The following is an 18,117-nucleotide window of genomic DNA, read 5'->3' as shown; positions in this document are numbered from 1 at the left end:
TTAACTGGATTTTGTCAGGCAGTTCAGACATTCAATAGAAATATTGTTCATATAAATTGAGGTATTTGGTTTATACCAGAGCAAAAGGTATGAGTCAGATTTTAAACATGATATCCTGCCTTTAAAATCTATACATATAAATCTCTGGTCTGTGATGCTATCATCAGACCGGACATGTAAAGTGATGATAATAGCAAAAGATGTTAAGAAATGCCAGAGCGGTAACCATTGTGAACCTGTTAGCTTAATGTGTAAAGGTCAGTGCTGACATGTGTCTCTTTGTCTTTATTTTGCAGGCGTCACCATGCCGTCACTCCCAAAGACCTCCACCACAGGCAAACCTTTCTTCATCTGTTTTGCCAACCTCCTCTTAATCCTCCTTTTCCTCAGTTCCTCTGGTGTTCACAGTGCTTCTCTCAGAGAACACAGACTGCGAGGAAGTGAATCAGACACCCAGGGAGGAGATGTCCACCAGGCTCCTGATGCCGACATGCTCAAAGCTTTGGAGTACATCGAGAGCCTCCGTCAAAGAACTGGCACGGACTCCCAGCAGCACGCCCCTCTCGCTACAGGGTACGATACCAGCCACATGGATGATGCTGAGAAGCTGCGTGCCATGCTGAGACTGGCTTCTAACCCTATGCAGAGCAAAGATGAGGAGGAGGAAGAGGAGTCGAAGGAGGAGGGAAGGGAGGACAAAAGTGAAGAGCTGCTCCAGGCTGTTCTCAGCACCCTCCAGCAGACGGAAAAAGCCTCCAAGCCAGCTTCACTTCGCCCCAGCGTCGAAGGAGGGGGCATAAAGGACGGCATGTATCCCAGGGTGCAGCAGAAGCAACTCAGCATCAAGCCTCACAAGAAGCTGCCGCTAATGTTTGAGGACGAGGAAGAGGGTGAGGGGGATGAGGAAGAGGAAGAGGAGAGGTCAGATCTGGACCATGAGAGCCCCTTCAAACGCACCAACGAGAACGTGGAGGAGAAGTACACGCCTCAGAACCTGGCAACTCTGCAGTCTGTGTTTGACGAACTGGACAAGCTGACAAGTGTGAAGACCATGCATAAACGCCAAGATGAGGAGGATGACATGGAGGAGAGTGATGATGAGGAAGAAGATGATGATATGTTTAATGTGAGGAATGTAGCATACAATGACGTAGGCGGGGATCTCGCAGACTGGGGTCCGCTACAAGAACAGGAAGAGGGAGAAGAGGAGGAGGAGGTGGAGGAGGAGAGGGACAACAAACATGAGGCTGACCGAGGGCTTGATTATGTTGACGACAATGACGAAGAAGCTGATGAGGATGATGAAGTGGAAGATGATGAAAGCTACCCAGTCAAGAGAGCAAAAGATCCAGATGACGTCGCTAACCTGGTAGACTATTACCTCCTAAAAGTGCTGGAGAAAACAGAAGAAGAGCAGAAACGACAGTTAGAGGAGAAAAAGAGGGCAGAGAGGAGAGTGGCTCAGACAGAGTACAGAGATAACATAGATCCACGGGCCATCTACCAGCTCATTCAGATCTCCCAAAAATACCAGATCCCACCTGAAGACCTTGTGGACATGCTCAAAACCGGAGAACCGACGAATCAAGACAAGTTACGAAAGAGTAACGAATTAGCCAAAGCAGAAAACAAGCTCTCTCAGATATCCTCAAAGAAGAAACACAAAAATCCTGAAGCTAAATTCTACAACAGACGCTTTCCTGATAGACAAAAGACACCAGAAGAGATTAGGACAGAAGAGATACTAAACATCCTGGGGTTAGAGGGCGAAGAGGATGGAGCTCCTGTCAGGAAGCAGAAGCAGTACAAAAGCTCGCAGTTACGACTTCACACTCAGCCTCCTGGACATTCGAGGGAATCCGCTCCCACGCAACGGCGCCTTCCCAGTTTATTAAAAAACGACTATGATGACACCGTGGACGAGGATGAACTGGCAGCATATTTAGCAGCTCAGATGCTGGCACAGTATCCAAAGCCTGTGTACAGAAACAACAAGGCGAGCCAAAAGTGGGACGAAGTTGGACAGAGCATGACGGGCTCTTTTGAACAGGCGATACAGGCTTATTTTGATCAAATAGACTCAGATAAAAACCCAAATGAAAAGAGACAGACTGAGGATGATGAGCGGGGCGGTGAAACACAAATGCAGGGCTTTGATAATGAGGCTGTGATGAAATTGCTGAGCTACCTGAACCCAGAAACTGAAGCAAGTGCTACTAATGCCAAACCTGCCCCAGGAATATAAAGAAGGCTATAGATAGATATACATATATATATATATACATATATATATATATATATATTAGATAGATATACATATATATATATATATATATATATATATATATATATATATATATATATATATATATATATATAGGTGGAGGGAGATGGTGAAAATAAAGTATTTTGAAGAATATAACATGCAGTCAACTTGAGTTATTCTGTAGGTTTACAAATGTTCATATTTACTAGCAGAAATATGAGTGTTCAGACATTAACTTGATGCTTTTTTTTAATGAGTTTGTTGCTCAAAAACACTTTACAGTACAGTACAGTACATGTGACCAGCCCTTCGATGCACACACAACCAAAATCAGTGTTGGATCCCTTAGATTTACTTGTGTTTTTTTGGTAATTCTTTTTTAAATGTGGTCATATGTGACATACCTGAGGTTAATAAAGCATTGACTTTATTTTTTCCTTACTGTGTAGTGTTTCTTCTTTTACTCACCATCACACAATGCATACGTTTAAACTTGTCTTGCCTGACATGTATAATTACAAAAAACATGTTTAAATATTTAAAAAAAAGAAAGTTTTTCAATAAATTGGGAAAAAATACTTTTTTTTCTGTCATCTCCTGTCATCAAACCATGAGATTAATAAATATGAGGCTTAAAAGGCACTTACAGATCCAAACATAATTACAATTCTTAAAAACTAAGCAGAAACAAAAAAATCACCAGGATTTAGGTAATTGTATGACCACAGCGTAATGCCAAATGAGTCATTTGTTACTAAATAAAAATGTTGAGGATTAAAAAAAACTTTTGCTTCGAGTGGTGAAATGTGAGGCATCCTTGGCTCAGTAGGCAGGTTTGCTCATGTATTCCTCCATTGTCTGTGATAAGAGCAGAGATACATTTCATATGAGTAATAAGAAAAAGCTAAGTTCACTAAAGAGTCTGCTAAACCTTAAAGTACCTCTTGGAGTGTGTCAGCCTCCTCCATAGATACACTAACAGCTACTTTGGATGTTTCTAGAACTTCTCCTCCCATCAGGAATTCGTCCAGGATGTAGTAAGCCTTCTCAAAGTTAAAAATGATGTCCAACTCACACACCTGAAACAGAATAATATACCATTTGTTAGACTAAAGATGAATTACACCTCCTCCCCATGGTAAGGAAGGTAATTCCACCCATTAGAGAACATGATAAACAATGTTTATGCTGTACTACTATGGATGATCATCAGGCCCTATTTAAATATTATAAAGAATATAGAAATGGCAAGTTGATGAAGAAAGATGAGAAAACAAATAAAAACAGAGAAGATATTTAGAATCATTATAAACAGCCTCTTTTTCATATCTGTCCTTTTTCATTGTTTGAGTTTTTTAAAATAATACAGCGTGGCTGTTGCCCTGTTTGTTTTTTTATCAATACAAGCAGGGCGGAAATCAAGTGGAGCAGGAAGCAGAGGAACCTTCCGGACACCAGGGGGAGTCTAAGTGGTATAGAACACAGTGATATGTCTGTGTGAAGAGTCAAGGAGGAAAGGAAGGAAAGAGATTTTGTAGAACTTCTGCAGAGTAATGTAACACAGGAATTACTATAGTTCAGATTCTAATACCTTTGACCAGTACATCAGTGGTAGGAAGCTCATTGTTTTCTGTTCCTTTCATTTGGCCTTGTTACAGCTGAATTCCAATGAAGGGAGGTCTTAATGCTACAGCATTCAATGATGTTTAGACACTTGTGTGCTTCCATCTTTGTGGCAACAGTTTGGGTCTATCCCTTTCCTGTTTCAACATGACAACGTCCAGGTGCACAAAGCCAGCTCCATAATGAATGATTTCTGGATTTCTGTTGCGAAGAAAATTGACTGCCCTGCACCGAGCCCTGACCTCAACCCCATCCAACACCTTTAGGACATACTGCGAGCCAGGCCTTATAATCCAACATCAGTGTTGTGGAACTCACTAATGCTCTTGTGTCTGAATGAAAGCAAATGTCTGCAGACAGGTTCTAAAATCTGGCAGAGAGCCTCCGCAGAAGAGTGGATTTTGGAATGAGGTGTCCAACAGGTGTTTGTGTGTATTTACTGTTAATGTAGATTTATGTTTCTGTTACAACGGCATGACTATACAAAGTGATACCTAGAGATAACAGCAAAATATGTTTTCAATTGCCATTTCATACTATATGTTATTTCAGTATTAAACTGATGAAGCTTCTTGATGAAGCTTCTCTTTTTTGTAACTATTTTGTTTGGGGCATTTTAAGCCTTATTATTAGACAGCAGAAGACAGGAAAGGGGGATATAGAGGGGGAATGACATGCAGCAAAGGGCCGCAGGATGAGGAAACATCTTTAAGATGACCACACAACAGCTGTTTAAGGCTCCTACATTTGTGTTTTTACTTTGCTCGATTAAACCTTTTCTGAGGACAGTGTGTGAGCAAGCGCGCATCGTACTTCATCGACATTTTCCTCACTTTTGTTTGGGCCATGACTTTCAGCTCTACTTACGTTGCCAAAGTATTTATCCAACAACTCGACATATCTGTGCAGCACTTCAAGGCCCAGCAGCTCATTATCCTGGTTCTCCAGACCAGTACAGAAATACAGGCTGGCATACCTGCATTTGAAAAGGATGAAGGTCAGATGTTACAGCAATAGTTTACAAAATGTTGTGAACAAACTAGGACACATTACAAGCACATTTGACAGTCCTCTGAGGAGAATGTGTGCTCATATGACTGCCTGTAAGGAAGTCCTTGGATTAAATGTGTTTCAAAGAGAAGGAAAAACAAGAATAAAAAAGTTTCTAGATAATTATTATACAGAATAATGGTTTTACTGAGGATTTGCCGGCATATTATGCACATACATATTCAGCGGGTGGTCAAAATAACAGAAACACTTTGCAAAACAAGTTCCAATAAAACAATACCATTGCAAAAGCTTCACAAAGGTTCTATGTATTGTGCTTATTTCATTTTGATTTGTTATTGCACTGGAACACGTTACATTGTGAGGTGTTCCTGTTATTTTGTCCACTCCCACTAACTCTACTTTTATTACAAGTTTGTTACTGTGAGTAAAGGAAATAAAAAACAAACATGAGAAGATAAGCAATGTGCTGCGCCGTCACTACCACGGCCCCATCACGCTCTGTGTGTTTAACTGGACCTTTACTCTATCCAGGTCTTGTTAACCCATTGTTGAGAATGGGTGTGTCGGTTTTCTGTGTATTTTGAAGCATTGTCAAAGAGGACACAAGTTAATCATTAAGCATAAACGCAGTCAAATGTGGTTTCTGCTCAACACCCAAGTCTTTACCTGCCACGAAAGGAATGCTGAAGACAAAACACTGAAAATAGCTAACAAGTAATTATAGCACAAATGAAAAAGCAGCTGTTGTAGGCACCTCCTGTAAACGATCTTGAGGTCCCTGTAATGGAGGAAATTGCAGGAACGTGGTGGACGGGCCAACACTAACATCATCATGTCCCGGATCACCTTCTTCTTCTCCCGGTCTGTTACTGGTGTGAACCATTTCTGCAGTCGCAGCTTCCCCTGCCGGCTGAACAGCAACAGGAAGTGCATCTGGCGAGGGCAGAAAGTACGAAAAAAGCAGAAAAACACTGACTTATGAAAGGTTCAGGAATCTTGTCATGCTGTGTTGAGGACACAATGACCAAATAGGAGGAACAGCTTGTGCTATGTAGGTCAGATATAACTAAATACAATTAATTTATAGCTTGTCAACAGAGAAAACCAGACACAGACATATAATGAATCAATTTTATACACGCTCACTGAGACAAAACACACACACACACACACACACACACACACACACACACACACACACACACACACACACACAGTAATAATACTCCCACCTTCAATTAGAGCCATAGATATATGAAATAAAACCGCCCATGAGTGAGGTCTGCACCACACAGCAATTAGATTTTACAACTAGAAATGTGAATGAACATCACCAGGGAAGTATAACACATTTCACACTAATATCACCTTTGAGTGCAATAACAGTAAATACATTTTGTGTGTGTGTGTGTGTGTGTGTGTGTGTGTGTGTGTGTGTGTGTGTGTGTGTGTGTGTGTGTTTGTGTGTGTGTGTGTGTGTGTGTGTGTGTGTGTGTTGTGCAAGGGCAATTAATGAGATCTTTGCCCTGAAGCGCAGCAGCAAGCAGCACTGCTTCTGCAACAATATATACCAGGGCATGTGAAGGAACAGGCAGTGCAACTAACACAAGTGTCTGCTGGACAAAGATGAAGAATGATTTCAAATACTTAAAAGCTATATGATTAGATTGTTTGAAATTCCAGATTCATTTCAGTTATATTGTTTAATGATATCGTTTAAATCATAAAAAAAGCTAATTTAAACTTGCAAATGAAACCAACGTTTGGAGATTTGAATCTATTTGCCTGTCAAAATGTTTTTTTCAAAAACTGTCCATCCTTTTCCAAGCTTTTTCAGGAGAATATCAGGATCTTTAGAACAACGCCACTGGTTTTTGTTTATTTTTTTTGACAGGACCAATGTAAAGGACACAATTGACGTGCAGTGTAGCAGATTTTATTGCCAACAGGTGAACGGATGAAACTAGCTCGGATACTCACCATTTTGTGACAGCAGTCAGAGAGAAGTCCCCACACTCAAATCCTTCAGGTTTATGATAAAACCCTAGCTCAGAGTCCTGTCCTATTGTAGCTTGTGCGTTTTGAGATGCGGCGACATTGTTGATCTTCCCAGAGTTCACTGCGCTCATACCTTCTCCAGTGGAGCCGCGCCCCGCTGCGCTCCAGCGGCTGATTGGCTGCCGAGGAGCTACCGGCAAACACACAGGTTAATAAGTGCAGTCAGAGAGGACATAGTGGATTCGATGTACAGTATTGTTCAAGCTGTAGGAATATTTATTTTTAGTCAGTTAGTATCTTTTTATGGAATGCCATTTTATTATAGGCTTTATTAAAAACAATAGCCTGTAGACTACATAAATACATGGATGTCGAAATAAATCCTGAAATAAATAAATGATGAATATACAAATGTAATGTAGCCTATTTATTGCCTAATTAATTTTTTTCAGGATTTATTTCATAGCCATATATTTCATAGGTAGCCTAGGCTATATTCATTTATTTTATATTAAATAGAAGCAGTATATTTCATACTTTTGGCACTTGAGTTATTTTTAACTAAACATTGCTAGCTTAAATTGTAAACTTAGCTAGCTACAGTAGCTACATTTGCCAGTATCTATGAAGCGGAGCCAGCAGTGTTGTTAATTAGCTAGTTAACGTTACACGGAGGTTCTGCTTCATCACTGTCTGTCACGTTTTATTGTTAATACGTTTATATTCCATGTCGTATTTTACTACACGCCTGTTTGTGTACTGTTCACATGTGGAAGAGGAGCTGGAGCGGGCCATGGGAGATGTCACCAAAAAAAGAAATTACGCAGGGTAACGAACGTTATATTCAGTTTGCCAACCGCACACTGACTAAAATAAGGACCGCATTATATATTTATGTTTGTCTTTAGGTTAAATTATAGTCAATTGAACTAATACATCGTTCCTTCCTGCCGCTGGGTGGCCGGTGGAGTTGTCGCCCACAGATGTTAATTCAGTGGAGCTACACGTGGTTTTGGTCCAGGGTAAAAGCGGAGGAGAGAGCTCAGCACAGCGAGAGGCTTCCAGGGCAGCACCATGTCTCTGTACCGCAACTCTGCCTGGTTCCTGAAGGGAATGACCGAGTTCACAAGGTAAGGTGCCTTTACTGTGTATCTGCCCAGTATGCTGCTGAGACATCACTGTAGTGTTTTAGGAGTTGTAGTAAGTCTGTGACCTGCTAGTGTTTTCCTGTGTGCATCCTCCCTATGCGTGAATCCAGTTATTATTATTTCAGATCAGTAGCCTACACAGAAAGTGTAATTTTAAGAAACTTATTATGGAAGAAAATGTTAAGATTGAATACATTATTGGTGAACGGCTAATCATATTGCCTCATATTAAATTCTGCTCTTTGCCTCATGCTTTTATTGTAATTTTATTGTATTTCTGTTAATGGGAGTAAACATCACAAGGCACTTAGAGTTAAGTGTAGGAAAAATAAAATGATATCCCAGTATGGTTGATCCTAAGAGATGGGATGGGTTTGGACCACTCCAATAAGCAACCAACCGACTCATTTTCTAAAATATATTATAGGGAACCCTACCTAAACTGCCTCCATGCCTTTCCATTAGAAGACTTTAAACAGATACAAATCTTACTGATGAAAGTTAACACCATGATATGTAGAGCTGAAATAATTGATCGATTAGTTAATCGAGAAAAAAATGATTGGCCAGCTATTTTAATAATAAGCAAAGCATTTCAACTTCTTAAATGTGAGGATTTTTGTGCTTTGTTTTAGATCAGTTTAAAGCTCACAACATCATCAACTAGGGATGTAACGATAACCGGCGTAACGGTAAACCACGATACAAATCTTGACGATAACAATTACCGCTTTCATTTAAAATATCATTATTACCACGGTGTGGAAACCGTGTGTTTAACCCTTCCCAGCTTCATCCGAGTCTCCTGAAGTTGCCGCGCAGGCGCACTGCGTAGCAAATAGGCTGTTTACATGCTGAACCCTTGTTCCTTTGATGTTAAAAGTTGCACTTTTGATAAGGTTTTGCTTATATTTTTGTAATATAATAAACACTGTTACACTTTTTGAAATTATTTCAGCTTGTGTAGGCCTATCAGTGCTTTCTGAACATATTGAACACACTTTTAAAAATGCAGCGATAATACCGAAAACCGTGATAATTTTGGTCACTATAAGCGTGAGGTTAAATTTTCATACCGTTACATCCCTATCATCAACATGTAAATCTAAACATCTTTGGGTTTCGGAATGTTGATCAGACAAAACATAACATTTGGGAAACTGTGATGGCCATTTTTCACTACTTTCTGATTTAATAGACCGAATAATTAATCAAGTAACTAGCCAGCTACAAAATAATCATTAGTTTCAGCCTTAATAATATTAATATTAAACTTATTGTGTATAGGTTATATGAGGTACGGTTAGGTAGGGTCAAAGGTTATATAAGGTTCTGGATCTTTAAAAGGGATAAGATGTATAACTTACTGGTGGTTGATGATCATTGACTGGAGGTTTTAGTTTACCGAAATTTTGATTGCCACCGCATAACTGAACAGAATGGAACTGCAGTGCATCTTTGAATATCATTTCTTTATCAATTGAGCAAAGTTTACAGTGACTCAACAGGAGCCATGTGAGAACATAACTCAGTTGTTCATCCACAATGGGGCTTTAAATGCTTTATCAGTCCAATATGATCTATTGCAGCCCTAAGGCGCCTTTCCTCATCAGTAAACAGCAAGCCAAGTTGTCTGAAGAGGTGCTTTTGTGATTGTTTCCCTTCTCCCCTTTGTTCTGTGTTATCTTTTCTCCCAGAGAGCTGCCTGGCAACCCGCTCTGACCCTACACTAATAGCTCTCTGCATGACACCATCGAACAGAGCGGGCATTTAGCCTCAGTATTACCCCCCTCCCTGTCCCCTTTATCCCCCCTTGTGCCGCCTTCAACAATGACATCCAGGACAATGGGGGGAATTGAAGTCCTTGGTGCCACACACGCCCTCACACACACACACACACACACACACACACACACACACACACACACACACACACACACACACCCTGATCCTGTCGTCACTGTCGGTAGTCTCACCCCAAACCCTTTCTCATGAGAGATTCATTGTATCTGTACAGTAAAGCTGTGAACAGACATACAGTAACCAGGCTGACCTCAAACGCTGACCCTTTCTGACCTGAACAGATACAGTAATACAGTAAAGATGTTTCTGACATGAATATAATGCAGTGGATGTTTATATCCTGCAGGAATGCCTTCCTGTCAGCCTCAAAGAGGTTTGTGGAGAAGGACCTGGAGGTGTCCGTGGCTGGACGTGCGTTCATGATAACAGGAGCCAACAGTGGTATTGGGAAAGCTACTGCTATGTCCATCGCTAAGAAAGGTGCCAGTCCTACTGCCTGTTTATCAGCAATTTAACTCATGTATGAAGACAAACACAACACGTGTTGTGATTGATACTATTGCATTGGAAAAACTTATTTTTAATACTATTTTTAGGAGGAGTAATTGTTTAATGATAGCAGTGGTACAAAATTTTAGCAGTCACGACACATTCCCATTTTGGATCATATAAAACAAAATCAAAAAGGTCAGGTAACATTATAGTGGACAATAATTACATTAGCCAACAACACATAGTGATGATAATACTTTCATAAAAAAAGCCCAAGCCCAGGTTATAATCACACAGGTACAAACCCAGGTGCCACGTAAAAAGGAACTTGCTGCAACCAGGAAACCCTTCAAATAGACAAAGGAACAGTGTTATTAATATGTTTAAAGGAATACGCCACCGTTTGTTGAAATTGGGTTATTCACCGTCTCCTCTATATTTATATAGGTGGGCAAACGCATTTTTTTCTCAGTGCATGCATTGTCTTAGTCCGGCGGTGCCGCTGCTAGCTTACCTTAGCGTAATGAATGGAATCCTTTGTTGCCGTGTAGCATGTAGTGAGTAAGTGACCCAACAAAAAACAATTACATTACTTCTTGTGGCCTGCGTATTCACAACGAGTAAAAATAGCAGGAGGAAGCTAGCTATAGCTCTATTTGCCATTCATTCCAATGGGGAAACATCGCGGCTAGACTTTCGACATACATTGCGTATATTTATACTTAGAATTTCGTCATGGCATTTATACAACACATACTCTATGGTCTTACAAACCTAACGCGTTTGACCGATTTCAATTTCATAAATTTTTGTGACTTGGAGAGGTCTCGTTAGGAGGAAGCTAGCTATGGCAACAAAGGATTCCATTCATTATGCTAAGCTAAACTAGCGGCGGCGGACTAATGCATGCACTGATACAAAAATGCATTTGCCCACCTATATAAATATAGAGGAGAGGGTGAATAACCCTTTTTCAACAAACGGTGGCATATTCCTTTAAAGCACAAAACACTATTACAACCTAGTGGATAATAATATAAAACACAAATGTTTGCTTGTTACTGTTTACATTCAGTTTATTCATTTGCAACCTCAATCTTGACTTTTATGACTTAGGCAGCAACTACTAACACTGCATAGTAGTGCATAGCATCCAAATACCACTGAAGGCAGGTGCTGGACCAATAGAAGACAGAAATGAAAATATGTTTTCAGCAACTACTACTACACCTGATCTCCCAGATTCTAAGTTCCACACACTACAAGAAAGGAGAAACATTTGGTGCTAATGGTAAAAATCATTAGCCCTTACACCATCCATCTTCGTCCGCTTATCCGGTGTCGGGTCGCGGGGGGAGCAGCTCCAGCAGGGGACCCCAAACTTCCCTTTCACATTTTCTAGCCCTTACACATTCCCCTTAATTTGTAAATCCAAATGTATGTAACAATGTATGAAAATTAGGTATGCCAAAAAGGCACACAAAAAAAAATCTTGAAAAAGGCAGTCACACAATGAGTTGAGGCTCCCAAACAGATTACAGAATGTCATAGCTGTACTTCATAAACTTTTACTCCTACAACGTTTGCATAAAGTTAGCTTAAATCTAACACTCTTCTCCTCTTGAAAATGTGTTCAGATCAGTTCTCAGCTGGAAAAGAATGACATTTATTCCATTTTCTTTCACAGGCGGAACGATCCACATGGTGTGCAGGAACAAGGACAAGGCCGAAGAGGCGAGGGCTGATATTGTGAAGGAGACGGGAAATAAAGTACAGTATGACTCTCTTCTCAACAGACACAGACAAAAAAAACACAAATTGTCTGGTTCCTCAGATGTGACATTATTCACTATTCTAAATGGCTGGTGTCATTACAGGAAGTGTATGTCCACATCCTGGATCTGTCTGAGACCAAGAAGGTCTGGGAGTTTGCTGAGGCCTTCAAGAGAAAGTACAAGGCCCTCAATGTACTGGTGAGTGACATGAGTTACCTATTTTCATATTTGGAAACATACGGCAATGAGATTATTATTTTATTGTTGTTCACTGGTTTTGTGTTGGCACCTACTTCACTTTTCCTCTCTTTTTCTTTTCTCTCATGTGTTGTAATCTATGCAGATCAATAACGCAGGCTCCATCATGAGTCAGAGGGATACGAACGCTGAGGGGCTTGAGAAGAGCTTCGCCTCCAACGTCCTTGGTGAGTCAAAGCTCAGGGGTGAGGAGTAAAGGAAACGCTGATAAAAAAAGAAAATATGGTATAGTTATGTTTTGTTTTTGTTTTCCACTAGGGGTTTACATTCTTACCAAGAGTCTGATTCCCTTGCTGGAGAAGAGCGCAGATCCCAGAGTGGTGAGTCTGAGAGACACAACCTGTGTTTGTTTGCCACCGTCACAATCTCCTACTATCTGCTCGACTGTAGGTTTGTCTTACCTCACAGAAGTTACGGATGAACTGGGTTGTGGCTATTTTAATGGTTAATAGCTGATCACATCAATGAGACACGCCCTCAGAAATCTTACTGAACATTAGTAAAAAGAACATTTCAGGCATATAAGGAATTCTTTACTAATAACACAGGGTCACAGGCTGCAGAAAAGATCAGATGTATTTATTATTTCACTGTAAAAAATCAGACTGTATATACAGTCAGCGGCGGAAGAAGTAAAGTCTTTAGTAAACTACAAAAAAGAATACAACAAAGCAAAAACGCTACATGTAGTTCTGCATTAAAAAAGTATTATTTTTTGGAAAATATACTCACTGACCTCTGTCAGTGTTATTTCATGTTAATATTATAATAAAATATGCATAACATAAGCAGCATTATAGCGGCTTACATGTAATGTGTCTTTTAATGTATCTAATTGTAACCTTTTTATATAAACTGTTTGGTAGTTTGATCTATTACTATGTATCCTATTTTATCCTAGGTTTTGTATGTAAAATCTCCAAGGTAACTAGCAACTATAGCTGTCAGATAAATGAAGTGGAGTGAAGTATAATATTTACCTCTGAAGAGTAGTGATGTAGAACTATACAGGAGCAAAAAAATGGAAATACTAATATACTTCAAAATATATTCAAATACTTGAATACATGTACTTAGTTATGTTCCACCACTGTGTATAGCATATAGACATGATATAAAACTTTTTTTTTTTTTTTTATCATGCATATATCAACTCCAGCTCCCTGTTCCACCCCTCACCCATGTTCCCCTTTGTCTATGGTCAGATCACAGTGTCATCAGGGGGAATGTTGGTGCAGAAGCTCAGGACGGGAAACCTGCAGTCTGAGAGAGGCCGCTATGACGGCACCATGGTCTACGCCCAGCACAAAGTAAGAACTCAGCAAAAATCGCAGCTGATGGACTGTCAGGCTTTACTGTCCTTAAGTGTTTGCGAGGAAACAGACAGGACATATCAAATGTACAGTATTCTCATGTTAAATGTATTATAGAGAGTAATAGAAAAGTGTGATTAATAAAATGCAGAGTAGATATTTGCAGCTGATGATTCATGATTCAAAGGTCAGACACTAAAATAGTTGTTTTCCCTAATGAAGTATATGGCTGGTGCAGGGTTTTAGATTATATTCTGATTGTAGAGTTCATCAGTACTACAGTGAACCTCAATTGAATGATGTGAATGGTGGTGTCACATTTTAATCTGCATGTTATCCTGCTAGGATAGTAATATATTCATGTTGCTTATGAATCAAAATATTGGCAAAGGGAAGTTTCCGTCCAAAAACTCGAAAGAGTATCAGCCTTCAAAAGCCCATGTAAATTATATCCTGTTTTGCATGATATTATAGAGAACTATGATTCATCAAATGACCTCCGAGCATGGATGCCTTAAATCTGTGCCAGTGTCTATTATTGGGTCTTATTTGGTTTACAGTGATCATTTGAAATGCTGCTGCATTACAATGTTTGGCTAAACTGACACAAATGTAAAAAGAGACATGTGAGCCTTACCTGCTTAGAGTCCAACCCTTCAGACATCCTCTCTCTTAAGACACGTTTATTCATTTGTGTGTGTGTGTGTGTGTGTGTGTGTGTGTGTGTGTGTGTGTGTGTGTGTGTGTGTGTGTGTGTGTGTGTGTGTGTGTGTGTGTGTGTGTGTGTGTGTGTTCCAGAGGCAGCAGGTGGTGATGACAGAGCAGCTGGCAAAGACTCATACTAACATCCACTTCTCCGTCATGCATCCAGGCTGGGTTGACACACCAGGTTCAGGCCCCTTAGACACATGCACAACACTAAGAATCAACCACCACTTTTTTGAACAAATTATGCTAAATCATTCTCTTTTAAAAAATAAAAAACTGCCCTTCTTGCTTCCTAATCCTTATCCAAGTTTGTTTCTGTCCCTCTCTGTCTCTGTCTGTCTGTCCTAGCGGTGGCCAATGCCATGCCAGACTTCCATCAATCTATGAAGGACAGTCTGCGGACCCCAGAGCAGGGGGCTGACACCGTGATTTGGCTGGCCATCTCTGAGGCTGCAACCACAAACCCCAGCGGGCATTTCTACCAGGGTATGTTGCAAAAGCAATCTTTGTCATTTTCATTTACCTGCTTATTTATAAGGGATTTGTGTATTAAAAAAGGTTTGGCAAAAGAGACAAAGATACAACTTTAGCACCCCTAGATTACAAAAAACGGTAAGAAAGGGAGAAGAGAAGAGAAGAGAGGCGAACACTGTTGGCTGAATTATATGTTGTTTGTCAGTTGTGGGTCAGCATGGTATTTGTGTGTGTGTGTGTGTGTGTGTGTGTGTGTGTGAGAGCGAGAGAGTGCTTGAGGGTTTGGCCTGTGTCCATTGCAGCTGGAGTGGGCTGCTTTTGGTGCCAGATACTGCCAGAGTACAGTGCCTCTATGAGTATATACACACAAACGTGTGTGCAAAAAAGTGTACACACGCGCACATACACACACACGCAAAATGGCCCCAGTGGCCTTGAAGAGGGAGACTGTAGCCTAATATGAAAATCTCACTTTAACAGAGACACAAACATTGCATTCATTTTAATGTGATGTAATATAATGGAATTGTGTCTAGTGTCCTCTTTTTTTTCTCCCAATTTTAGGCAGGTTAAGCCTTCATATCTGATAAAAAATCCAAACACCAGTCTATTTGGCTGTTTTCCTCTAATCTCATTTCATGTCAACACTCGCTAAGCAAAACTGCTGTAGGTGCCAAAATTGTAACAGCTGTCAACAAGGCAATATTTACTGTTATCTTGGAAACACTGGCACATTTTCATTTTGGCATTGCCATGCAAGTTGAAAACCTGGCATCCAATCTTGTACATATCCACATCAAAACTTGAAAAAGTATCTGCTATCCAGTATAAACACAGTCTTAATACAAATTAAACCTCCAATACTGTCTTCACAAGCAACATGAAATACAATGTGATATAACAACATACTACAGTTTAGATTGTTTTAGGATGACTAATGTCTGAGCGCCTGCAACTATTGACACCCTTGAGTGGCTGGCATTGTGGAATCATAAAAAAAAAAAATGTTTCTTGAAACTATGAGCACATCAATTAGGCTGCAGTATTTCAATTCATTGCTGTTGTTTGCTGATGTTTATTCTTGTTGAAAATAATAAAGGTGCACAGCTAAGATAGTATGGACATTTTATTCTGAAAACTTAAATTCTTGAAGTTAAAGAAGCTTTAAATTTAGTTTCCTCAAAAAAGGCCTACAAATCATTTTTCATTGGTTAATCCATCCATTATATGCATCTTATCTTATTCTTATCCTTGTCCAAGAATTTAATTAATTATATCATTGGAAACTATAGTTAAAAACTGCTGGGAAGTAATGAAAGACTGTAATACGGTATATATATTCCTGGGCCATATATTTTTCCATCATTAATGATGATGATTGTGAAACCGGTATTAAATTGCATTCTATGTGGAATTAAAATGTCTTAAATTGAACCCTGGTTTGAATCGAGTCAGGAGAGATGCCTAGCTGAGTCTGTTGCCATTGGGGATGAGGGTTTAAAATGAATCCAGTGTTTGCATTTCTTCAACCAATCTGAGCAGGCTGTTTGTATGTGCGCTTGGCCTTTATTGCCTTTTAAACAGGGCAGATCAGAGCTGACTCCCTGACACCTTGTAGAAATCAATACTACTACCAGGCTAGGGAATATACAAGAGTCAATAGATAGTTCTTACTAGAGCCAGACCAATATATCGGCGGGCCAATATTATCGGCCGATATTAGGCATTTTTCAAACTATCGGTATCGGCATTTATAATGGCCGATAAATGAATATTTAAAAAATTAAATAAAAAACGGACGAAACACCCTTCAACCATGTTATGAGTGTTGGCGTTGCATAGTTGCCGCTCTACAACGTCCCTGTTGGCAACTCTTTGATTTGTTTTTTGTGTTTTTGTTCAAAGGACTTTAAGTTTCATATCTTAAGTTTGTATTTTTATACATTTTCTTTATCACAATATATTTAGATTTTCCTCTGTTCTGTTGTGAAACAAACAAGTTTATTTTTAAACTGCATTATCATATTATTTTAGTGAGGACTCATAAATAACTACAAATAACTAATGTTAGGGAAATCTGTTTATGTTTTGCTACGCCTTTCTGGATATATATTTTTTAAATATATATTGGCCGATATATGGGAATATCGGATTTTTAAATCACCAAATATTTGTATCGATATCGGCCTTAAAACTCCTTTATCGGTCGGGCTCTAGTTCTAACATGTACACACCTTTATGTTAAATCCATTTGTGTGTTTGTGCACAGACCGAAAGATGGTGTCCACCCACCTGCCGCTTGCCTGGACCCACAGCTCTGCCTTGGAGGAGCAGAAGTTAATGTCTGTGCTAGAGGACTTGGCCAAGACATTTCAGCCACACTGAGGCAGCAGGAACTGGTTACCAGTACAGCATCAACACTAACAACATCTGTTTACACTGACCAAGGCTGGGCTCAGTATTTTATCCCCCCTGATACAATACACTCCAGGAGAGGGAATATTTCTAGGTCCATTTTTATCCAAAGCATTTGGAATTTGGAGTGTTAAATCTACCTGTGGTCACTGGCTTGGGAAAACTATGAAGATATACTGTGAAACCCAGCCTTACAATGCCAGATTAAACTCACCTACATATAACAGATTTGCAATGCTTTATAACTATTTATATAACACATTTTCATATTTAACTTTATAAGGACTAACATGTAATTGTAAAAGAGTGTTTGATAGTGATGGTGCCTTTATATGAGTTTTCAAAGGATATTATCTTGCTGATAGAGAGAGCACCTTCATAAACCACACAAAAACACACACACACACAACCACGTCTGTTACTGTGACTTTATGAAAGTTGTCAATCAGATGGGAATCTGATGTGACCAAAGTCACTCACACACCCTATATTATTAATTCACAACACCAGCTATGGGTTCAATCTCTCGTCTTGACAACTTGCAAACGTGCAAAGTGATGTGTATTTAATAGCTATGTAAGTAACTTGTGTATTTGCTATACTGTAGTGCAGTTTCTGTACTGTGCAGGCTGAGCTTAAGCTGGAGGTGAGGTGCTCTCTTTACTAGCCGTGTGCCTTTTTAATATACCACACAGCAGCATCACTTGACGTGCAATAAACCCTTTGTATTAATGACTCCGTAATATCTGCCAGCACCTTTAAAAAGTCCTTTTACTGACTGAGTTTATCTTGTAAATGTCTGCTTTAATAAAGAAAATTACTGATTTTTT

General features: G+C 39.6%; 3 protein-coding genes across 3 annotated transcripts in view; 2 read left to right on the top strand and 1 right to left on the bottom strand.

The window, feature by feature from the left end:
- The window catches only part of scg2a (secretogranin II a), a 3,413-nt gene extending 1,124 nt beyond the window's left edge, over positions 1-2,289 (top strand). Inside the window, exon 2 of the mRNA XM_039791587.1 lies at positions 297-2,289. Within this exon, the coding sequence (XP_039647521.1) occupies positions 305-2,245 (1,941 nt within the window). The 5' untranslated portion in view covers positions 297-304 and the 3' untranslated portion in view covers positions 2,246-2,289. The remainder of the gene's footprint in view (positions 1-296) is intronic.
- A 520-nt stretch (positions 2,290-2,809) lies between these two features.
- On the bottom strand, positions 2,810-7,112 carry ap1s3a (adaptor related protein complex 1 subunit sigma 3a). Its single transcript, XM_039791600.1, has 5 exons — positions 6,884-7,112; positions 5,658-5,836; positions 4,757-4,865; positions 3,208-3,345; positions 2,810-3,124 (listed from the first exon to the last, which is right to left on the bottom strand). The coding sequence occupies exons 1-5, from the start codon at positions 6,884-6,886 to the stop codon at positions 3,089-3,091; spliced, it is 465 nt and encodes a 154-aa protein (XP_039647534.1). The 5' UTR covers positions 6,887-7,112; the 3' UTR covers positions 2,810-3,088.
- A 531-nt stretch (positions 7,113-7,643) lies between these two features.
- dhrs12la (dehydrogenase/reductase 12-like a) lies at positions 7,644-18,117 on the top strand. The gene is made up of 11 exons (XM_039780219.1): positions 7,644-7,729; positions 7,885-8,031; positions 10,199-10,332; positions 12,032-12,114; positions 12,222-12,317; positions 12,463-12,544; positions 12,636-12,697; positions 13,583-13,687; positions 14,489-14,579; positions 14,747-14,884; positions 17,142-18,117. Exons 2-11 carry the CDS (start codon positions 7,976-7,978, stop codon positions 17,255-17,257), a joined length of 963 nt encoding a protein of 320 aa, XP_039636153.1. The 5' UTR covers positions 7,644-7,729; positions 7,885-7,975; the 3' UTR covers positions 17,258-18,117.

The sequence above is a fragment of the Perca fluviatilis genome, chromosome 2 (genome assembly GCF_010015445.1).
Source record: "Perca fluviatilis chromosome 2, GENO_Pfluv_1.0, whole genome shotgun sequence".
Lineage (NCBI taxonomy): Eukaryota > Metazoa > Chordata > Actinopteri > Perciformes > Percidae > Perca > Perca fluviatilis.
The sequence above is the reverse complement of the archived record's forward strand: the minus strand, read 5'-3'. Positions and strand labels throughout refer to the sequence as shown.

Bases quoted from the DNA above. Each gene is read 5' to 3' on its own strand.
- ap1s3a (XM_039791600.1), bottom strand. The intron at 3,346-4,756 runs GTAAGTAGAGCT...ATTCTGTTTCAG, and splicing joins TGGATAAATACTTTGGCAAC to GTGTGTGAGTTGGACATCAT. The intron at 3,125-3,207 runs GTACTTTAAGGT...CTCTTATCACAG, and splicing joins AGGCTGACACACTCCAAGAG to ACAATGGAGGAATACATGAG.
- dhrs12la (XM_039780219.1), top strand. From the start codon at position 7,976: ATGTCTCTGTACCGCAACTCTGCCTGGTTCCTGAAGGGAATGACCGAG. The intron at 10,333-12,031 runs GTGCCAGTCCTA...TTTCTTTCACAG, and splicing joins TATGTCCATCGCTAAGAAAG to GCGGAACGATCCACATGGTG. The intron at 12,698-13,582 runs GTGAGTCTGAGA...GTCTATGGTCAG, and splicing joins AGAGCGCAGATCCCAGAGTG to ATCACAGTGTCATCAGGGGG.